Source organism: Myotis nattereri (genome assembly GCF_964212035.1).
Source record: "Myotis nattereri genome assembly, chromosome: 3".
Lineage (NCBI taxonomy): Eukaryota > Metazoa > Chordata > Mammalia > Chiroptera > Vespertilionidae > Myotis > Myotis nattereri.
In genome coordinates, this window is record NC_138077.1 from 168,596,736 (window position 1) to 168,621,118 (window position 24,383).

At 40.4% G+C, this 24,383-nt stretch overlaps 1 protein-coding gene across 3 annotated transcripts; it reads right to left on the reverse strand.

Annotated features, from left to right (window-relative positions):
* On the reverse strand, positions 1 to 24,383 carry DYNLT5 (dynein light chain Tctex-type family member 5). 3 transcript variants are annotated; one of them, XM_081087637.1, is made up of 5 exons: positions 23,902 to 23,921; positions 21,602 to 21,723; positions 10,289 to 10,380; positions 2,234 to 2,358; positions 1 to 1,365 (listed from the first exon to the last, which is right to left on the reverse strand). In XM_081087637.1, the coding sequence occupies exons 2-5, from the start codon at positions 21,718 to 21,720 to the stop codon at positions 1,162 to 1,164; spliced, it is 540 nt and encodes a 179-aa protein (XP_080943763.1). In that variant the 5' UTR covers positions 21,721 to 21,723; positions 23,902 to 23,921; the 3' UTR covers positions 1 to 1,161. The 3 variants fall into 3 exon arrangements, with proteins under 3 accessions (XP_080943763.1, XP_080943764.1, XP_080943765.1); XM_081087638.1 differs by lacking the exon at positions 23,902 to 23,921 and adding an exon at positions 24,314 to 24,383 and having other exon boundaries at positions 278 to 1,365; XM_081087639.1 differs by lacking the exon at positions 23,902 to 23,921 and adding an exon at positions 23,477 to 23,567 and having other exon boundaries at positions 278 to 1,365.

Genomic DNA, 24,383 nt, shown 5'->3' on the forward strand with positions numbered 1-24,383 from the left:
AGGATTATCATGTTGCTAATTTTCTCCATATGTATACAATTTGTCTTTGACCTTTAACTAATGTCCTCTGGGCAGTCCACTTACCATCCAAGAACAATGCCACAGCATCATTTTACACTCTGAAAGCTCCATAAAAACAAATGATCCATGGTACAAACTACATTAACCAGCAGAATAAGAAGCTATTTCAGCCCTATAAATTTTAGTGCCATCCATTGAAAACCACACTGGGTCACTTCTAAATTCATAAGAACAAAATAGTAAATACACATGTCTTATGTGTTAGCCTGCCAGCGATATATTTTGCGGGAAAGTTTGTTAGCCTAGGAAAACCTATTCAAAGGCACAGCGAGCAGTGTATACGTAAACGCAGCGTCTCTTTCGAATACATGATTTTATGTATTACAAATACATTTACTATTAAGCATCATGCATATTTAATATCACAACGATTACTTCAGTGCCTGAAAAGGCTTTATTCACTTTATGGTTTCCATTATTGAAGAGCCAACATTGAGTTCTCCCACAATTCTGTGACGTGCAGGCAGCTCACAAGAGCTTCTAGTTTTATCTAGCAGCCCCACGGGACTACGATAATTGTTATGAAATCATTAATTCTACCTCAGCAGTTTCAACTGTCAGGTACATGTAACAATAATTGCAGTTAATGAATGCTGCTCAATTTATTAAGTAGAAAATGAAAGCCAGTATTCTTTTATATGCAGCGGTGAGACACATTAACATTAGTCATTTGTGTATACCATGTTGAATATCCTACTGTCATTTATTGGTCAGGGTATGTAGTCATGTATTTTTTTTTAAACTTCTCTTCCTTAAAAAACAATGCAGAAAATTCCAGCTCTTTAATGGAAGAGTAATTAAAATAATTAGTACCAAAAGCAATATTTAATAAGACTCTATGTCTATGAAAAAAATCCAGCAGAACCAAGACTTAGTTCCTTCTTGGGATAAATAAGATTCTTTCTTGTGCCACCCTTCCCGCCCCCAACCTTTAAAAGAGTATAAAAAATTCCCAAATCTTCCAGTTGTTTGAAGTATTAATATTTCCTACTCAAACCTTTTGTCAGTAAAACTTTTTTGTACTTAGATACAGCCTATTTCTTGATTTAAAAGGAGTAATACTAGATTTCTTATTTTCAGTCACTCAAAGTAAACGGCATAGACATTTGCAAGAGCAAAGAGTGAAGAGTTTCTGAAAACATAAGATGCAAAGGTATCACTTTTAGGATTCCAGAGGCATCTACTCCCAATAAGTATGCTCTGGCCATGCCGAGGTCCAATGTGAACAATCACAATCAGCTTGTACCGTGGGATCATCAAGTCCTTGACCTGGGCTTTAATCACCTAGAATTTAAAAGGAAAAAATACAAAAAATGGTTCTCACTTAGCCACACTGAAACTTAAGGGTATTGCCCTTTGTCATAAATATAATGGATTTAATTTAAGAAAATAGCATGATCCATTGTAGATACTGTCACTGATTGTTGTAGAGCCATAACTATGATTTGCTTCAAGCACTGTCCTCAAGAGAAAGGACATTTAGGGACAAAGTGACAGCACCAGCAATAAATGTACATTTTTCTCAGGCACATGAAAAAAAAACTGTAATCCAAAAAACAGAGCTTAATAGAGTTATTATATTCTTTGGAAAATTTATGTTAAGATGGCTTCCCTTCAAAGAATGTTGGCATTAGAGTTACACCATCTTGTTCATGTCTAATGAAGAGACCATAGGTCTGGAGTCTCCTGCAATATGACTAATCATAAATGCTCATTAAAGACTTTGTTATAAAAGAGCAAACAGAGGAAACCTGATAGAGGGCCAGCACTGCAGTCGATAAAAATAGAAATGAATGCGCTTAAATGAATTTAAAGGCCACAATGTCTGTGTCTGATGGCCATCAAAGCTGCCTTGGGGAAGAGAAATGATCATTAACATTTTTTATCTTTCACAATAATTTAAAAAAATAAATGGGGCAGTTTTATACATTTTTTAAATGAAATACATGCAAATGATGCACGTAATGATTGTTTTAGACAAAGGCTCTCACACAGAGATAGAATATGACCTAATAAATATTTTAATAAAATAAAATATAAATAAGCATTTGTACTGCTACTGCAAATTAATTGCTTTCTTCAAAAAGCAGGAGGTTGTACTCTCTGCAAATATTCTAGTTACAGTTAACTCTTTAGGCAAATCACACGTTACCTCAGAAATTGTTTTAGCCATCTGTCTACAGAGCTCTGGGTCATATTGTTCTTCTTGTAGGTAGGCAGTTAACACATCTTTCAGAATGTGATTGACGGTAACCACGGGAAAATGCTTGGTAGGACCTGAAAATATGACAAAATTTCTTCCTAAGAAGTCATTTTATTTATTTGTTTATATGTATGTATGTATGTATGTATGTATGTATGTATGTATTGTTTTTAAGAATAGTTTATTGACTTTTTAGAGACAGAGGAAAGGAGAAGAGAGAAATATCAATATGAGAGGTTAACATCTATCTGCACTCCCCCTACTGGGGATCTAGCCAGCAGCCTGGGCATGTGCCCTGACCACAATTGAACCGGCAACCATTGGGTGCATGGAAGGATGCCCAACCAACTGAGCCACACTGGCCTGGGCTAGGAAGTCATTTTATATCATACCCGCCCACCTCACAGGCTAATTAAGAGTACACAAACATGGAGAGACATTTAATCTTCTGTGTGGCCTTCATTAAAGAAAAAATGGTAGTCTTCGGTTTCCAGTCAAGTTCTCTGGCAGAGAATAAGACAGTAGACTCATCCATTTGCCAGACGACCTAACGAGTGTGTTCAACCATCGAGGTTTGATACTGAATAATATCCCCATTCCCAGTTCCCACTATTAATGACCTACATCCAAGTCTCAACACAACACCACTCTCCTGCTTCTGTCTACCTACCACACAGCAACTGGATGGGTCGTTCTAAATCCAAGATTTTTTTTTTTTTTTTTTTTTGCTGTTTACTATGTTCTTAGGGACATTCTTTCTTTAAACCTCTATTGTTGAAAGTGTTACATATGTCCCCTTCCATCTCCCCATTGACCCCTCCCCCCCTCCCCTGCCTTCCCTCTGAGGTTTGACAGTTTGCTAGATGTTTCTATGTCTCTAGGTCTTAAGTCCCAGATCTTACCATGATATTTCACTTAGCAAGGTCTAACATTCAGCTCCCACCCTCCCTGTAGCCTCTTCTTCCAATATCACAGGCTCTGCACGATCCTGATCCACCTCATGGACTTCATCTGTCTTATAAAACTGCTTGTATATTGTCTCTTGCTCTCTCTCTCTCTCTCTCTCTCTCTCTCTCTCTCTCTCTCTCTCTCTCCTTTCCCATCATGTTCATCTAGAAATATCCACGAATGTGTTTCAAGGCCAGTTCAAAAGTCTTCTCCAGGTAGCCTTCTTGCTCTCTCCCAATAAAAACCATCCCTCCCTTCTCTGCACTCCCAATGCACTGGGCCCCCACCACTATCTTGGCTCCGAATCTACCTAACAGCTAAGGCACACCTGCCGTTCTCCCCAGTGAAATGAGAAGGTCGGCCAGATTTTTATCCTCTTCAGAGTTGAACACAATGCTAATGGCATAAGAAATATTTACTTTATGATTTCTGAAATAAGACAGAATCAAACATTTAGAGCGAATAATCATGGTACAGATCATGGCTACCTTTACTGAGCATTTTCTACATGTCAGGCACTATGGTAAGAATGTCATATCTGTCACCTTATATAAACTTCCAGTAGTCTCTGGCGTGAATCTTACTGTTATCTCTCTTTCACAGATGTGAAACAGAGGTTTAAATGCATTGTGTAACTTGCCCGGAATCACACAGTGGCAGAGCTGGGATGTCCCATGTCTATCTGACTCAGGAGCTCATATTCTTAACCACAGTTAGTCCATGTTCAGATAAGGAGCTTCATATGGGTCTTCTTTACCTGCCACTCCAGGAATCTTGCCTGTACCTCCTGGGAGTATTAACCTCCTCGTCTTTCTTTCACTGTACAATGTGTACCATGTGCCCAGGGCCTGGGGTACAGGGGCTTGATCATTATTTGCTGAATTGATATGGATAAATGGATGAGATGAAGAATTATATCCAATTCTATTTGAATATTCATCAGTATCTTTTCAGAGTTTATTTTTAATGACTGTATCTGTCAGGGCCCAAGGGAACACATGACACACTAAAGTTAAGACAATTCCAGGAGGACTTAATAAAGAGACTCCTTTGAGAGGTCTGAGCAGGATGTAGGAAATCTCAAGGAAACTCTCCCTAGGTTAGTGAAAGTGAAGGTGTTACCCTCATCCTACCCCCGGCTTGAGGGATATGAGAAAGGAACTCTTCCTAGATCCTAGAAGAGGCACGTGGATTAGGCTCCCTGGATAGCAGTTATGTCCTTCTGTTGATAGATACAAACAGCCAGAGATGAACCCACAGGCAGAGTGGAGGGAAAAAGACCCAGCTCACAGCCCTTCCACCCTGCGGCTTCCGACAGAACTTTCCCATTGGCTGAACTGAACCAGAAGGTTACAGCCCATGCTTGTAGCAGAGTTAGGTCAGCTTCCTGAGGCTCAATAAATAGTATTTTCAACTGGGAGGAGGGGAGTTATGGGGGGAAAAAAGAGAAACAAATGTAATAATCTGAACAATAAAGATTTAATTTAAAAAAAAGTACATGATCACAATCAGGAAAAAAAAATAGTATTTTCATTTTGATGATTGTATAGGAATTGTTCAATTAAATTTATATTCGTGTGGGAAATGCATCTGAACATGTAAAACAGGGACACCTGATACAATGAGTGTGGTAATTAACCCCAATAGTTAGCCAGCAAGAATCTCTGTTCTACAAGACAGAGATAAGCAGTTATAAACCTGTGAAAGGTTGGTCTCGGTTACTCCTGCTTTATGGGTCTGTAGGCAAGCTCCTGGTACCATAGACCTCAGAGTGCCTTTCTGTGGATCTTTTCGATTTCTACTCAAATATTCTAGTGAAATGAGGCTAAATTTGAGGTTGATTTCCCCCTTTCTATTTAAGAAAATTTAAAATGAACTGCCAGCTTAGACTAAATTAAGTAGATTACATCCTTTAGATCCATACCTCTCTCTTTCTCACTCCCTCTGACGAAGCACTCATATCACACATACCTTACGTTTGACCTACATCACCCACATGACACTTAATTTAGTCATGTGCTATGACAGTGATGGCGAAACTTTTGAGCTTGGCGTGTCAGCATTTTGAAAAACCCTAACTTAACTCTGGTGCCGTGTCACATATAGAAATTTTTTGATATTTGCAACCATAGTAAAACAAAGACATATTTTTTGATATTTATTATATATATTTAAATGCCATTTAACAAAGAAAAATCAACCAAAAAAGTGAGTTCGCGTGTCACCTCTGACACGCATGTCATAGGTTCGCCATCACTGTGCTATGATGACCATATGCATGGCTCCCTTCAGAAAGTAGTAAACTCCTTCGGTGCGGAAGCCTGTCTGCCTAGTACACCTCCCTGCCATTGGGAACAGCGTCTCCCTTTCCAGGAACTGGTCCTCTTCCTACACTGACCACATGGCTCTTTAGGATCTCCCAGGGCCTCCTTTGAGCCCAAGGCCAGGTCATGGTTGACTGGCCCAGAGGAAACACCTGCCCCAAGCCAGGCCAACTGGAGTCCTTTCTTGGAATTTTTAGTTCAGACTTGACGGGGAGTAGGAGAGGATCAGGCTCTTTCTGTGGCAAAGTTATGCCGGGTGATCCTAAGGAGCTGCTGGGGGCCAGTTTCTCACAGTGGGAAGGAATCCAGACACGGGGAGAGGAGGAGCTCACACAGTTTGGTGCTAGAGAGACAGACATCTGGGGGCACTTGAGCCTGTTTGCAGTAGCTCCTGTTAGCCAGATGGACCAATGTCTTTTCTGCACTTTGTTACTTAAAAAAAAAAATCTCATTAACCAGATTCTATTGTGAAATAGAATGAGCTTTTCTCACTCCTTTGTGACGTCCCCCCTCTACAGCCACAATCATCATTGCCTTGCTCAGGCGGGGATGCTAAGATGCAAAGAGAAAGCAATTATCAGTGTTCAGCTGTTGACTTTCAAAATCAGCTCCCCGAAGGTACTTTCAGAGTCAGCCGATGTGAATGCCAAAGCTATTTCTTTCTTTTTTTAAAAAAAATATATTTTATTGATTTTTTACAGAGAGGAAGGGAGAGGGATAGAGAGTTAGAAACATTGATGAGAGAGAAACATCCATCAGCTGCCTCCTGCACACTCCCTACTGGGTATGTGTCCGCAACCAAGGTACATGCCCTTGACCGGAATCGAACCTGGGACCCTTGAGTCTGCAGGCCGATGCTCTATCCACTGAGCAAAACCGGTTAGGGCTCTTTTTTTCTTTTTCTTTTTTTGAGATAATTTTTTTTTCTTTAGGAGGGAAACATTTTTTTTTTTAGAAATAAAAAAATCAAGGCCCTGAAGACGGTCTGATGGATGGAAGAAAAAAAAGAAAAAAAAAAAAGGAAAAACTTGTCCATAAAAATAGATAAGAGAGAATAGATAAAAAATTTAGTCATTTAATATATGTGTCTCAGTTTCTGCAAACTGAGATAATAATAATGACCAAATATTGTTTTTTGTTAGGGTTAAATGAGTTGAACTTTTTAAAGTGCTTACAACAGTGCCTGCCACACACACACACACACACACACACACACACACACACACTCACACACTCATTAGATATATGTTGTTGTTGTTGTTGTTGCTACCTTATTCTGAGGAAGGAAAGGGAGTGCTGGTGCTGAGAAGGCAGTGAGATCAGTGAGGGTGTCAGTAGGGAAGGAGGGAGGCCTCCATGGGGTGGGGTGAAGTCTGAGCTGAGAGACTCATAGGCTGTCCAAGAACACATCTGATGGCAGGGCCTGATCTTCTCACGGAAGGTGAGCTCCAATGATGCCTCTCTCTCTCTCCATCTTAAAAGTCTACTTTCCATTCTGTTGGCTTCATTCTCACGCAGGCTGTCTCAATGTGGCAGCAAATATGGCCACCAATGAGTCTCATCTGACTTGCTGCTCAGTCAGTGTTTGTAAAGAATCAAGTACCTCTTTAATCATTGCTCCAAAAAGGACCGTGGAGCACTCATTCCATAATTAATAGGAAATTATATTGGATGTCATAGAAGGCTTTTCTTCTCCATGATCCAAGGTAAAGTCTTAGAGGCAGTCATTTTGAGAAGCAATAACATAATGAATGGAGAAGCAATATAAATACATTTCTTCATTTAATTCTCATAGTATCCCTCTGATATGTGGACTATTATCCCTATTTATAGATGAAGAAACTGAGATTCAAGGATTCGAAATACCTTGCTTGAACACCATTTATTTAGGATTTGGCAAAACTAGTATTCAGATATATTGGATCCTATAGACTGTATTTTTTCTATATGCATGATTCAGTAATTAATTAGTGAGCAAATGTAAATGGTGTTTCATTACAAGAAATATGGACATTTATTTTACCATTCCCTTCTTTTTCATTTCATTAATTTACATTCATGTTTCATCTCACTCTTGGTGGCTGTAATTACTCAGGTAAAGGGAGGACAAACATGTTAACCATTTAAGATATGTTTAGATGATACAAATATTTTTTGATAGAATGTGAAATATTAAACACAGTAATGCTGGCGATTGACTGATCTCCCACCCCCCACTAATCTGGTCAGTATTGCCTTTTGTAGATATGAGAAAATCTTTACCAAGGCCCACAGAGTACCTTTCATATGCAAAATAAATCCAGAAATAAATAGAAGTAGAAATATGTTTTTGATTTTTAATAAGATGGCTAGTTGAATGCTTAAAAAATTAATTGTCAAGCACAAAAGACTAATTATAGGAGATTAATTCACACAACATTTTGTAAGAATATATGGAAAATACTATACATATTAAGGTATTTGGAAAATTTCTTTTCTACCCTCTTTTTTTTTTTTAAAAAAAATGAAATTTATTGGGGTGATGTAAATTTCAGGTGTGGATTTCTATGTTACAAGATCTGTATATTGCACTGTGTGCCCACCAACCAAAGTAAAATCATCTTTTATTACCATATATTAGGCTACTTTTCTAACTTGGTTCAACATCCAGTACTTCTAAAACTGATAAGACAATTTAGCCCATTTATTTGAAGAAATAAGTCATGAAAATAATATATCCCAGGAAGAAGAAACACAGGGCTTCATATTTCAACTCCTTTATCTTGTTGAAATTGGACTCAAACCCTTTCAGTATGCAGAACCCCAAATCATAGGCACGGAATGGCAAAGATCTTTTAGCTACTAGTGGGTGAAAACCTAACCCAAACTTAGCTTGCCTTGCTAAAATCCCAAGAGTACTTTGGACTTAGGACTCAAATGATGATGTTGGGATGTAATTCTCTCTTCTTAGGCTTCATGTGAGGGCAGGAGAGCAAAAGCTGCCATAGCCCCTACATTCTTTCAGGTTTCAGGGCCCGATCTGCTTCTTCAACAGCCAAACATTTTTCTGAATTGAATATCAAGGCTTTGATTGATTTGACCAATCGGAGAGTCTATGCCATCCCAGAATCAGTCACTAGTACATCTCTGAGGCTAGGATCAGCTTCACCAGAATGTTAGGGACCCAAAGTAGTAATGATGCTCCCCCCCCCCGCCCCCCACGCAAAACTGGGTAAGGTTCTGAGAAGAAGTATAAAAATGCATTGGATGGCAGGAATATTCGTTGTCTACCACAGCATTATGAAAATACCAGTAGACTGACTAATTATGGAGCCTTGTAATCCACGTAGTCCTGGGGATTCCTGGAGAAACCCGGCTCCAAGGCTTAATAGGATGCGCGGATGGTCTGTAATTTTCGCGAGGTTAACTGGCACAGATGGAACTGCTCCAGCCCATGGGGTCTTTCTTTGGTCACTGGTAAGTCTCTGCGGAATTTGTATATAGCAGTAATTATATATGGATTCAGATAATAGTGGGCAGGCACGCACTGAGAGAAAACAAGTAGGTCTATAAGGAAACATGGATGGGAAAAGATATTCACTGTGGGCTCCACCGGGAGTTTAGGGGCAGGTGCAAAGATCTTTGTTTTCAAAGATCTAAAACCTCAGTGTGAAGGGATAAACATCTCTGTCAACAGGGGACCCAGAATTATTAGCCTTTGCCTTCAAGGCTTTTTTCTCCACCTATCAACAGCATTGGTTGGTTTTGTTAGATAAAACTTTAATGCATAGCTCTTTTATTTCATATTTTATATATACACTTCATTTCAAGTAGATATAAAATAACTCCACAAGACAATCCCCCCAAATACTCAATGGACTTCTTACTTCAGTAAGACACAATATTCATCAGTGCTGCCCAGTGAACTGCTTGGTGTTTAGCAACCACTGATAGAGAAAAGTAGACCCTCCATAAGGGTCGGTAAGCGGTTCCGCATGAGCACAAGCAGACTCCCAGATGGGGTGAAGGGATCAAGTTCTGACCTGTCTCCACACAGGTGACCCTTCAAAATCCCAGATTTCTTTAAGATGAGCCTCCCACCAATCCCATTCATCTCCATTGCCCCAGTCCTACCTCTTCCCATGGAGGGGAGGGGAGCTGATCAGGACTCATGAAGCCTTAATCAGCTGTGAATCACTGGGGTTTGAGGAGCCTGCTAGGCTCAGCCCCTTGGAGTGAGGGGGCATTCCCTGAGATTCCTTGTTAGGAAAAGCTTGTCCCCATGTCTTGCCAAGTTGCCCTCTGTCCAGCCATCTACATGGAGCCATACTGCTCCCCAGGGAGAAACCCTGCCCTCCTACCCCCCGCCCCCCCACATGAAGAACTGCAACCTTTGTAGTGCAGAGATGGAGCTGTGGAGAGCTCTTTGTAAGCAATTAAAGTTTGGGGTGATGACACTCGAGAAGAGAAGAGAAGAGAAGAGAAGAGAAGAGAAGAGAAGAGAAGAGAAGAGAAGAGAAGAGAAAAAAGAAAAAAAAAGAGAAGAAAAGAAAAGAAAAGAAAAAAGAAAAGAAAGAAAAGAGAAAAGAGGAAAGAAAAGGAAAGAAATTACAGCAGCATCAAATCACTCAGTTAAGATCCCTTCTATTGTACTAGCATTGAAGATAATGCCGGGTTATCAAATATTAGTTTAAGTAAATATCACTCACAAAATTAGAAGTTTAACATAGAAGAGAGTGATAAAATAACACACCCAGCTGATAGGTGTTTCCCATCTGAACTGTAAGGCGAGAGGCAACATCATGCTGGCTAGGTTCATCCATATACGACACAGTACTCACACAGCTGGAAGCAAGGAAGAAACAAATGTCAGTAGTTATTACAACAACAACAACAAAGCACAATGTTGCTTTCAGCAAAAATATCACACAGGTAAAATTTTCTCTAAAACGTTTAAGCAAGTGCCAGGTAAATATCCTGATGACATATTTAAAGCCAAAAACATTTGAGAGATGGAAACTTTAAGGCGTAAGAAGTTACTTGCGATTGTGATTGAATGCAATAGTGATTAAAGCCCAGAGCCGTGCCCAGGCATCTGATTATTAAGAAAGTGTTTGGCCCTGACCGGTTTGGCTCAGTGGATAGAGCGTCGGCCTGCGGACTCAGGGGTCCCGGGTTCGATTCCAGTCCGGGGCATGTACCTTGGTTGTGGGCACATCCCCAGTGGGGTGCGTGCAGGAGGCAGCTGATTGATGTTTCTCTCTCATCGATGTTTCTAACTCTCTATCCCTCTCCCCTCCTCTCTGTAAAAAATCAATAAAAAAAATATTTTTTAAAAAAAGAAAAGTGTTCGTGGTTGGTCTGTCTGTGGGGCTGCCACTCGCATCACCCCCACAGGTGCAAAGGCTCTCCTCCAAGTGGACAAAGCTCACAACAGGGCCTGGGGAACATACAGAAAACCTAACACGTTGGGAAACAACTCTGTATATACATAGGGGGTTATAAAGAATGCATGACTGTAGGTACCTCACAAATCCCTTTAGTAGAAAGAAAAGAAAAGCAAAAAACTCATCAACATGGTGAGAGAAACCACAATTCACCCAAACGACTGTAAATCAATAAGCATCAATCACCCTTTTCAACGTTCAGAAAGGGTTTAGGCTTGGTTACCAAGGCAATATAAGCTCCTCCAGGTGCTGAACAGGAGACCCAATCCGGAGGAGCCCCTAAGGTCCCCCAGGCACTGCTTAATTCAACTAAATTCAGGGGAAATCCAACTGCCACTAATGGCAGCCTCAGAGCGCTCTGCCCCCATTCTCTCCACCTGTGAAAATGGAGGTTCGTCAGATGTCATTTCAAAGGAGATTATATGATAGTGTGTGTGTGCGTGCGCGCGCGCGCGCGCGCGCGTGTGTGTGTGTGTGTGTGTGTGTGTGTGTGCACGCTTTCAGAGTGACCACTTTGATAAGCAGGCTGTGTTTTTGCTTTCAATAAAAAAGAGATATTTGTCCTTAATTGTTGGAATTTTTTTCTTTCACGAGGAGTTTAAAATACTTAGTTCTCAGCTATTTGGAATTAGTAGCTTCTTGCAAAGCGATATTTTAAGAAAATTATGGCTAATCTATTTTTTATAATCCTTTAACACAATACAATTTACACAATAAATTAAGGTTTACCAGGGAGGTGATGCGAGAAATTACGGCTGCTTTTTCACGACGGCTTTCTGGATTAGTGATTTAGTCCCTATTCTTGTAACACCTGCTGTCCTCAATTTGTTGCTCCCTTTGAAGTAGCACGCAACCTGCTTGGCTATGTTGGCTGCAGGTGTTGTGGGCAGTACTGCAGAAGACAGCTTCTGCTTAACGTTGCATAAGCCCCTTGATTCTAAGATAAGCCAGCCTGTCCCAATATAATAAATGCTACTTTTAACTTTGCAAAACATTTCCTATAATGATCTTATCTTACCTTCACAATGCTCTTTTAAGTAAGTAAAAGAGTCATTATTCTACCCAGTTCAGAGACACAGGGAACAATGCAAAAGGCTTACTTTCCACACATAGGAAAGGCAGGTGTATTTCAAATATCCTATACCCCTCAGTGACAAAATCTCACATATGATTGTATCTGACAGAATGAAAAAAGGAGTAATGACTACCTGAAAGATTAGTTACTGCCATTAACACACAAACATAAGAAGGTATAATAAAATCCCTATTTCTTTTCTACTGAATACCATACTAAACACTCATAGAAAGGGAGTAGAGTTGGTACGAAACTCAGATTTGCAAAAGTTAGAAGTCTAAGACAAGAAAGCAAATAAGGATTTTGACACACAGTCCTCATTATTGTTTGTGATCGCCATGTTACTTACAAATTGATAGTCAGCGCAGTGTAATATTTTCAGTACGAAATGGGTATCACAAGGAGCCTAGCAACCCCACTGGCTGAAGACTATGTGCAAATAGGAAGTTTTGCAGTGACTTTTTTGATTAATGAAGATGGTTTTGTTAGAGGCACCTCTCACCGTCACCAGAGGTGTTACAGGACAGCCCTCTGAGTCACTGGCAGAGAGCTGTCCCCAACCTCGATTCTTGTCTTCTCATACAAATGAATTTATAGGAGAGACCTTGACTGCCTTGTGAAAAGCCAATTTATCAAAGCAATTAAAGCACGCACCTTTATGGAAAAAACAGAGCAAGTAAGCAAACCTATACATCTGGCTTATGAAGAGCATACGGGCTCCCAGCTAATCTGAAGAGCATGTTGGGTGAGGGTTTGAGGCATTATATACCCTCTTACCTATAGGTTTCAAAATTCCTCTGCTGAATATTTTGGTATAGATTAAGTCTCAAAGTCTTTTTTTTTTTTTACTTTGTTGTGACCTTCCCAGAATTCATGAGAAGCACCTGCCAACTTTATCTTGCCAAGCCTGAGACTGCTGGCTTCTCTGCTTAGGGAGTAAAACTTCCCCTTCTTATTTTTCCTTTCCCCCCTTTCTCTCCCCCTTTCTGTATTCTTTCATTAGGGAGGTTTTTAACCATTTGCTCTCAAGTGTCTTGTTAGTTACAAGCTGGCTGCAAATTGCCCACACTATTTGGCCTTGTTTTAACTTTCCTATCTCAGTTTCCCTATTTCTCCTGACCCGGAATCTTGTAACAGTTCCATTCAGTGTCTTTTTATTCCCACAGTAATCATATGTATGATCATTGCATAGTCCTTATAAAAAGTTCAAAGCGTAGAAAAGTATAAAGAACAAAGTAAAATTACACAAAAAAGTACTAACCACACTGGTTATCTAACCATTGTTAACATTAAAGGAAATATTTTCAGATGTGATTTTACATATGTGATTACAGGATTGATGTTGAGTTGTTTTTTCCCTTCTCAGAAATGTATCATGAATAATTTTCTATGTCAATGAATAGTAATCTACATGAATATTTTAAACACCAAGAGTGTATGAACATACTACATTTTATTTAACTGTTTATTCTTTAAGTCATTTAGATGGTTTCCATTATTCTACTATTATAAAGAAAATCATAATGATCACAGTGGCAGAGACTGCCCTTTGCTTTCCAATGTTGTTCTTTCTTCCTTGGTCACAGAACCTTAAATTTGTAGGAATGTTTCTCTCTAAATTAAAGACAAATTTTTGGACTTCTTTGGTGCCATGTGGCTTGTGACATAAGTGAAAGCTTTGGATGGAAATTCTGAAAGAGTTTTCTTAAAAGAACTAATTCAACCAAGAGGAGCCAGTGTGTGCCCTCCTTGATGACTGGAATATGGGTCTGATGGTGAGAGTTCAGCAGCTATCTTGGGTCTTGAGATGATCTTATGGATTATAGATCAGAAAAAGAACGTCTAGATCCCTGAACTGCTCCCCTCCATACTTCTTTTTTTTTTAGTTTTCAATCAAGCTTTTAATGAAAAGATCATAAAATAACAGTTTCTCATCACTGTACATTAAGACTGCACACTTCTGAATGGAGAGATCAGTCGTAGGTGAGTTGCTTTTCTATGACACTCGAGGGCTGCGTACTTGCAGCTCTGCCCTGAATTTATCCAAACTCTCGAGGGAAGTGAACTCAACGTGATGACTGACAGGGAAAAATGTATTTCGGTTTTGTTTAAGCCACTGTTTTAAAAATTATTATTATAAAAATTAGAGCTATAATTGATTCAAATTCTGACATAGAATTTTTTTCTTGGAATTGGGATGCTGCAAGTAATAGAGCACAAAATTTAGAGTTAGTTTTGTAAAGGAGACAGGGCTTTGGGGAGTGAGGTTTCAGATATTTTGCTGGAAATCCGGCATTCCGGATTATGCAGAGGGAAAATATTTAATTAGCCTATCAATTTCTGTACCTTGGATGGCTGACCATTTATAAACCAAGACTATAATTGCATGTACAATTAGAGGGAAATTATACTTAAAATGTTTATGGTATTTTTGGAACTGAAACCTGATAGTTCCAATACTAGAATGAGATGAGTTGAAAAAAGGGAGAGAGAAGAATAAGTTGAACAGAAAAAATAGAAAAAAGGTATTTCTCGAAAAAAGACAAAATATTAAAAATGCTTGTAATCTGAGCAACTGACATTAAACTAGAATATGAACTCAGTAAATTTTTAGAAGTAAAAGAAATCCTATATTTGAAAGTTGGGAATTACCAATATTAATTCAGAATATTGACTTACACAAATATATATTTTTTCTTTTTATTTATTCATTTTTAGAGAGAGAGAGAGAGAGAGAGAGAGAAGAAACATCAATTTGTTGTTCCACTTATTTATGCATTCATTGGTTGATTCTTGTATAGCCCTGACTGCGGGTTGAACCCACAACCTTGGCATGTTGGGAAAACACTAATCAACTGAGCTACCTGGCCAGGAACATACATGTTTTCTATTGATAAACAGCTTTACTCAAGCCGTTGGAAAATTTTATAGATAAAAATGTGAGATGTTTGAAGAGAAAACTTCTTTTAATTACTAGTTCTGCATACACAGCACAATACATTTATTGAGTATATGTCACACCATTTCAAGTGGATGAATTTTAGTTGTCTATGACCAAACTTTCCCTAGTGTATCATACTAACTCTTCTAGAGTCATTGCAAAGGGAATGCTATAGTGGATCTTGTTATTTATTTTTAAATTAAAAATTCTTTTATTGTTGAAAGTATTACATATATCCCCTTTTTCTCCCACTGGCCCCTTCTAACCCTCCTCCCCAGGCCTTCACCACCTGACAATATGGTGATTTTTTTAAAAATAAGAACTTATTTTTATTTTATTTTTTAAAATATATTTTATTGATTTTTATTTTTTTACAGAGAGGAGGGGAGAGGGATAGAGTTAGAAACATCGATGAGAGAGAAACATCGATCAGCTGCCTCCTGCACACCCCCTACTGGGGATGTGCCCGCAACCAAGGTACATGCTCTTGACCAGAATCAAACCTGGGACCTTTCAGTCTGCAGGCCAACGCTCTATCCACTGAGCCAAAGCGGTTAGGGTGTGATTTTGTTTTTTAAATGTAAAAAATGTTCTTGCTGTTTATGTTTATCATCAGCTTCTTGGCATTAATGGAGAAAATATTTCAAAATATATACAAGGCAGATGTAAAGTTTTAGAAAGAAAGGTAGATTACTGGTAAATCTTGTGTAAACTGGTGAAAACACTAAACAAATAAACTAACATTCTAGAGAGAAGAGTAACCATTTGTAATCCAATGCAAATTTCAGTGAATACTTGGAATCACATGTACTGTTGCTGAGGGTAGACTTGAAATTAACCTGGATGCAGAAATAGCTGCATAAAATTGGCCCACGGTAACAAAGTCACCTTTCAATATTGTACTGGAGACCCTGGAAACTTCCCATGCTAACTAACCCATAGCCTGTGTTCTGGTTACACAGAAAAAGGGCAAAAAATAAAAATAAACAGCTAAGGAGTTGGAATATATTTATTCTTCCATGAAATTCAGTTTTACTGAAAACATCTTACAAGTTTACTTGCTGACCATTCCTTGAACTACACAGAATAAGTGCAAGGCATGTCGTATTGTTTTGGCTGTTAGAGATAGAAACAATTATTTCAATTAAATCTCACTAGCCACACATACCATGTAATTTTCATTGAGGAGTCATTCCCAGACATTTCACTGCCATTATTACTTAGATATTTTGAAACTGCAGTAAGAGATAATATTTGAATGCACAGGCAGCCTTAACGCCATTAATTTAGTAGATTAAGAAGGTCAGAATATCATCTCTTCTGTTACCATGAGATACCTGGAAATACCATATTTTGAAATCATGTGCTGCCTCCTAGTGGGGATATTTCAGAGCGCACAGAGAAAAAGAAGACTCCAGCGTATAAATTTGCACACCCCACCCCTTCATCTTTCAACAAATATGCCCTGCCCAGAATGCACGGGCAAAGTGGGAAGTTCTTGCAGTACAAAGAAAGTCCCTGTGCTTGAGAAGGAAGACGTAGAAAATAAGATAAAATATGCATCGTTATGCCCTTACCTGAGAACTTCCTACCTCAAAGCTTCTATGGATAATTTTATGCATGGTATGCTTACAGCAAAAGCATACCTACTCTTCCTCTGCCAGAAGGTATAAGTTGCTTGATAAGGTAATTTAGTTTTATGACCATTTAATTTATAGCAAGTTTGCTGGATTTTTATGTAGTTTTAAGATAGGTTTGTGTTATTATGCTACCAGTGCGTTCCAGTGAAGAGCTGTGGGATCCATACTCAAAGTTCTCATAGCACGACATCACTGCAATTTTGGTTTGAGGCAAAAGAGAGACTCTCATCACCAACGTTAGGTCTGGCCTACTAGTTGAACTAGTGGACTCAGAGATAATAAGCCTGGATATCATGTCACATGATCCCGGGAAAGTAACCTAACCTCGGGTTTCAATTTCCATTTTAAGAACGTGAGAGTGGCACATCTGTTCAAATACTGTTTGAGGCTGCCAAAGGCTGAACTTCCAATAAGAAAGATGCCATTGTAAATACCTGCTCTTACCCATGGGTGGGAAACAAGGTTCTGGTGAATGAAGAGCTCGTTAATGCAAGTCACACATACATAGCCAGTTTTCAGGAAATGAGAATACTTGGCCATAAACAAAAGCCCATTTTGCCACTTCCTAATTCTGTAGCTTTGGAGGCTCAGCTTCTCGAAGCATCTGTTTCTTCATTTGTCAACTGGAGATGACAATAGCATCTATCTTATAGAGCAGGGGTTGGCAAACATTTCTGTAAAATTCCATATAGCAATTTTTTTTGGCTTTGTGGGACCTATGATTTCCATTGCAACTACTCAACTCTGTAGTTCTAGTGGGAAAGCAGCCAGAGGCAATACATACATAAAAAGTCATGGATATGTTCCAATGAAAAATTATTTATAAATACTGAAATTTGGGTTTCTTATAATTTTCACATGACAAAAATATTACTCTCCTTTTAATTTTTTTTTAACCATGTAATAACTATACTTAACTAGGGCCATACAAAAACAGGTGGCAGGTTGAACTTGGCCCTTGGGCCATACTTTGCCACTCTCTGTAATATACCTTCTGTAAGACTTAAGTGAGGTTATAGTGAGGGCTCAACAAATGTCAGCTAGTATCACCCTTATTACTATTAATTGTTGAGGTGAAATACAAAGTATGATGACAACTATGTATGTATGTATAGAAATAAATGTGATGTGTTAACAGTTAGGATATTGAGATAGTAAGATCCAGCTTAAAAAGTTTCTTTTTTAAAAAAGAAAGCATAAAATTATATTAGAATTAAATATAATTTAAATAAAAACACACAACCCTAAAAACTGTTAACAATAATTATATTGACTATAAATTCTATTGATTTTTTTTTAAGAGAGAGTGGAAGAGAGCGGGAAAGACAGAGAAATACGGATGCGAGAGAAACACATCGATTGGTTGCAACTAAAGTACGTGCGGGGAGAAGCCTGCAACCGAGGATGTGCCCTTACCGGGATCAAACTCAGGTCCCTTCCGTCCACAGGCCGACACTCTATCCACTGAGCCAAACTGGCTGGGGCTATGCATTCTATCATCCTTTCACAATTCAGAGGGCTCTTTGGGTATTCATTATGCCAGGGGATCAATGTTAGGCATCGGTTACCACTGTATGAGACTGTAGACATAAAAACCAAGACTGCAGGGTTAAATCTATGCAGACCTGATACCACACCTAAGAACCTGCTTTCCCAGTAGATCTACATTCTACTCTTCTTTGCCCTCCTTATCTGTGTGTTTACTGCTATAAACACACAGATAAGGCCACAATCTAATGATCGAGGTAGACAAACAAACAAACAACATGCCCAATACAGTACCACGTACAAGGGGAAAGCAGCAGGAACAGAAAGGAAGAGCGTCCAACACAGTCTGGAAGTGGAAGTGGCTGTCGTTGGATTGTTAGAGAGCTTCCTGGAGAGATGGAGATGGAGATAAATCCTGAAGGAGGAGGAGAAGGAAGCCAGAGTGGAAGAAGAATATTCCTGATAAAGGTGCCCCATGGGAAAGGAACGTAAGGCAATGGCTGGAGGCAAGACAGAGCACTGAGGGATGATAGATATGGGAGGGGAGTCTGGCTGGAGCATAGACGCTAGCAGGACGTGGGGAAGATGGTGCTAGAGAAGCAGACAGAGGTCTGTAGACCCTATGTCAGCGACTTCCTTCTTGTGTGCCACAAGAATGTTTAAAACAAGCAATATCTGACTATTTACACGGGGCACTGACCTCTTTTCCCATAGATTGTCAAATAAAAAAAATAACAGTTAACACAATAGCCATCTGATGCGAATGAATAAAAATTAAACCTATTTTTTTTGGTCAGATCAGCAAAAAGATATTTTTTTTTGGTGTGCTGACGAATTTAATAATTAGTTTATGTGTACATGAGATGAAAAAGGTTGAAAGTCACTGCCATATGCCATCCTCGTGATTTAGGACTGTATCCTAGTCATTAAATCATCACTTGACTTGTAAGCGGCAGTTATTTCACAGTAAAATGATGAAAATGATGCCCACCTAGTAGGAGTAATGCTGGTGGGCGGGAAAGAGATAGTGTGTTAGGTCCATAGTATACTTCAGGATATACTTTATACTACTAAAACTGATTAAAATTGTTTTGAAATAACTTTCAGATGAAAGGTATATGCTTTTCCATAAAGCACTGCAATTTCAAAACAATGTCTGCATTTCATAGCCTCTATGCCTTCAGAATTTTTGAGCTGACGATGAATTTCATGAAGGAGAATCACCATGCAGTCTAGTCTAAGACCGGGGTGAAGACAATGAAATTACGCAGGAGTTAGAGCTGGGAAGGTAGCCTCCTAAAGGACTCTGCATTGCAAGGCCATGTGGCAGCTATTCATTTGCTCTTCAAGAAAAGGTGGAGATAGAGGATCATTCTGAATGTTTTGTTTGAGAGTTCAAATTCCTACTTCAACATGTATCAAAACAATTATCACTTAAATGTTTTTGTTAGTGAGAAATCAATTCTAATGTGTTGATAAAACTATTTTTGGATTTGTGTTGCTTTTAGTTTGTGTTTATACTTCAATAAAAAAGAGTGACCTCTAATTCTTCAAATTTGGCCATGTTCTGATTCTCTATGACTTTCTAATTTGCTTTGAAAGGAAAGAGGTAAATGAAGTATGTAAATAGGGATAACAGTTTAGTCTTTGGGTGAGAAAAGTTGTTTTTTTATTAATCATGGAACATGATTTATGTCAGATTATAATAAATATTTTCTTGAAAAAAATTGAATTTAAGCTAACAATTATTTAAAAATACATAATTGAAAGAACTCTTATGAACTCTTATACATAAATATTGGAAATAGCAGCCCAAATGGCTAGGATCAGAAGCAAAAGTTACAGAGGTTAACTATTCTCCCAGCTTTACTTCTGTCATGCTAAGATTGCAATTCCTTTGTATTTCTTATCTGTAAAAGAGAGACTGTGCTCGTAATCCACAAATATCCAAGGTTGGAAAGTGTAATTTTATTTATTTGTTTTTTAAATTAAATCTTTATTGTTGAAAGTATTATATATGTCCCCTTCTCCCCCTCCATTGGTCCCTTCTAGCCCACCCTCACCCTAACCACCTACCCACTCCTCCACCCCGTGCCCTAGGCCTTCATCATCCTAATGTCTGTGTCCAAGGGTTATGCACATACGCATACAAGTTTGGAAAGTAGAATCGTATATAATAAAAGCCTAATATGCTAAGTGTCCATTTGTCCAGTCGGCATTCAACCAATCAAAGCATAATATGCTAATGATATGCTAAGGCTGCTCAACCGCTCGCTATGATGTGCACTGACCGCCAGGGGGCAGTCGACCAGTCACTATAATGTGCACTGACCACCAGGGGGCAGATGCTTTGACTGGTATAGGTTAGCTTGCTGCTGGGGTCTGGCAGATCGGGCCTGAGTGAGATGGGCTGGACATGCCCTGGAGCCCTCCTGTGGTCTTGCCTTGGCTGGCCAACCTCCTGCATCCCTCCCTGGCCTCAGCCTGGCCTGCACCTTTTCACAATCCAGGCTGAGAGAGCCCCCCCGCCCTCGAGTGCAGGAATTTTGTTCACTGGACCTCTAGTCTTAAGTAAATGCATTGATACATCCTGAGAGTAGGAAGATTTGGTTTCAGAATTCTAATGTAAATCTATCCCAGTTCTTATGGTCTCTGTTCCACAGGACACACTAGCTCCTGTTTCTCAACCACAGGGATTAATTACTACACCACATCCTTCAATTCTATGAGACTGTTAAGAAAGAAAGGCTGTCTTATAAGTTAATTGACCCCTGCACTGAATAATTTGCTTTGTTTTCTTCCCAATGGCAGTCAAATAGAAATGCCATGAAAATATAAAAAATTGATTTATCTTTTTAGGAGACCAAATGCAATATGCAGCAAGAGCCAAAACAATAAAAAGAACTTATTACCCTTTGACCCACTAATTCGACTTCTGGGAAGGAAGCAAACAGAGACATTATACAGTAGAAAAGAAAAGCAATGGAAACAAACTTAAAGTGACCAGAATTATAAACTGACAAAGTATTATGCAGCCATTTATAAGGACACAAACAATGGTTGTGAAAATACATTATAAAATTTGTATAAAATAATGCTAAATACATTGTATATGTATATATTGATTGCAAAAGTGCTTAAACTATGAATTTACATAATATTGAAGATGGGAATTCACGAGACATGTAGGAAGTATCCGGTCTACATTGTAGATGGTGTTCTTCTGAGTAGATGATTTTTTGGGGTAGTCTTCGAAACAGTAAAAAATGCTGCTGGGAACAACATATCACGTATGTTTTCTCAGTTTCTTTCTCTTTCTTTTTACAAAATATGCCTCCCAAAGATGACCTGAACCTTGTACTTGTCCATTTTCTCTCTTTTTACTTCTAAAAGGAAATGTTTTCTTTTCCCCTGATAAACATGAACCTGTTTATTCAGTAATTGAACTCAAGATATTAGACCTTCAGTTACTCACTCTTTGATGCGCCTGTGATGTTCCTTCTGCCGGAACTCATGGCCACTCAGGGAAGACACACTCCCCCCTTTCTTCAATGAACCAGCCATTCCGTCTTTAGCAATGTCTGCCATCACCATAACCTATGGAAGAGAACTTCGGTTAAAACAGCAGACGAAAGATCTGAAACCATTCTAGTCTCACTCAGATATTCATGCTAAATAAAGTACACAGATACTTTACCATTTTTGAACAGAGAAGTGGGGTTTCTTTAAGAGTGATTTTTAATGTATGATGTTATTCTGGTTAGTTCGACTGGACATATGATAACACTGATAACTTCTATTTATGCAGTAGTATACTTACTCCACATAAGCAGATATTAGACTGCAGCACATTGCTTAACTACTCTTACTTTAAAACTTAAAATTAATTGTCTTCCCCAAACGGTATTTTTTCCCCCCAAGCAACCATGATCGGCTTTGTAAAAAACAAACAGAACTTAACTTTTAACTCAGAATTTATTGGAACACCTACCCCCCCACAAATGCTTGTTTATTTTTCTTTGTTTTTTTTTAAAATTTCTTTTATATTTATTAGAGTGGCAATTACTCTGATAAATACTTAATTTCAATCACTCAACCTAAACTTTTTTTTAATCTTTTTTTTTTTATTGCTTAAAGTATTACAAAGGGTATTACATATGTGTCCTTTTTTATTTTCCCCGCCCTTGACAATCCCCTGGCCTCCCCTACCCCCCAGTGACTTATGTCCATGGGTTATGCTTATATGCATGCATACAATGCTTATTTAAACGCTGGTAGTAGGAACGGACTTCCCGGAACTTAGACGATAACTCTACTGCCCTGCTGCCTATATACCAATTTAGATATCCATTTAAATTATTTTATAGTCTGTAAGCCTGAGAGCCCGAGCAAGGAGACACTGTGCCAGACACTAACACTGGCAGTTGCGTGGCTGGGGCCGCCAACATCACCGCAAACCAGTGTGTCAGTGTCACCGGAGGGCACACCAATATGGCAGAGGTGTACTGTGTGTTGGGGAGCGAGGCGGTGGTGTATATGTGCGTGCGATCGTGTGCCTGTGTATGAGGGTGCATTCATGAGTGTGAGCATCTTTGTGTAGGCACCTGTGAGTGTTTCTCCCTGTGGGCACGTGTCTGTGTGTGAGCTTGAGTCCTTGTGAGCGTGTGAGGCTGCACCAGGGAGAGTGTCTGTGTTCCTGAATGTAAGCATGTGCCTGTGTGTACCCGGGTGCATCTGTGTGTGCATAGGTGTGAATGAGTGATTTTCGGGGTGTACCTGAGTGAGTGGCTTTGTGAGTGTGTGTGAACCTTTGAGTGTAATGCGTCCACGTACGGAGTGTATGTGTGAGCTGAGTGCGAGCACCTGTGTGTGCGCATGTCTGTGGAGTGTCCATGTGTGTGGACAGGGCTCACTGAGACTGATGAAGTGGCGCATTCAGGTTCCCACCCAAAGGGACACAGACCTGCGTCTGCTCACCTGTTTCCCACGCTGCCCGGAAGGCTCCAGTTGGAACCTGAGGGGGCGGGGGGGGGGGGCGCCAGGCCGGGCGCAGGAAGACTGCTCAGGACTGGCCAGCTGTGCACTGGGCATCACCGGAAAGCCCAGATGCGCAGGTGGGCAGGTGACCAAAGACCAGAACCCACGTCCAGTTCCCAAATTTGGGGCCACTTTTTCTTATTTGTTTGGGGGCAGAGGAGCAAGGCGTCCAGAGAGGTCGTGGCCCAGGCAGGCTATTTCTCACCAGAGGGCCGCCTTCCTGGGTCCCTGCAGCGCAGGATCCTGCGGTCGGTCCGCGTTTAGTCCTCCGGTCCCCGCCCGCCCGGGTGCACCGCGCAGAGCGCGCACTTACCTACCCAGGGCCTCCCAGACCTCAGGCTCCCACGCGGGGAGGCTCCCTCCTCCCAGCCTCCGTCTGCCTGCAGCCTCCCTCCACTCCCCCTGGACTCCGCGGCTTGTCTCCCGGGTGACCTCCTCCAAACAGAGCCCTCCGCCCGCCCGCCCGCCCGCTCCGGAGCGAGGGTAGCTGCGTGGCCCCCTGAGCCGCCCTAAGGACGTCAAGGGTCCATCCTCCCTGCCCGAGGCGCCGCCCAAGCCCGGCTGCTCCCTGGAGGGGAACCGGGTCATGCTATTCGGAGGAGGACATCTGAAACCCCAAGAGTCCTCATCCAGGTCCTCTGCCGATATGACATGTCCGCGGCAGGAGTGGGAGCTGCGGAGCTCCCCAGGACCGGAAATCCGAGACCAAAGAGAAAGCCAAGCAACCCCTTCCCTCACCCAGGCTCCTGCCGCCGCTCTGCACCGCCCGCTTGCAAGGCGCAGCTGGCTGAGGATAGGGTGCTGAGAGCTTACATTTACCAGGTACTGGCAAACAGTGTTAACTTTATTGCTTTACTTAGGATTCCCAACAGCTGTGTCAAAGGCTTGCCCTTCCTTTACAGATGCAGAAAATTGAGATTCTCAGATACTAAACAGCGTGCCCAGGGCCCCCTGGGACTCGTGGGCTTCTCGACACCACTCTTCCCAGCTCCTGAAAGTGTGAGCAGCTTTGAAGTGGAGGGGCTTTGGGGCTGAGGACCGACCTGACGTAACTCATAGACCCGTTCTCCTGAATAACGACCCCCTTCCTAACCCCAGAACCCCTCCTCAACCCAAAGCAAACAAGCGCGAACTCTGAGGGGATGCTCACCTAGCAGGCAATCGTTGGGGGCACAAATAGGGCCATGCTTCCAAGCACCTCCCTGGCACATGCTGAGTGC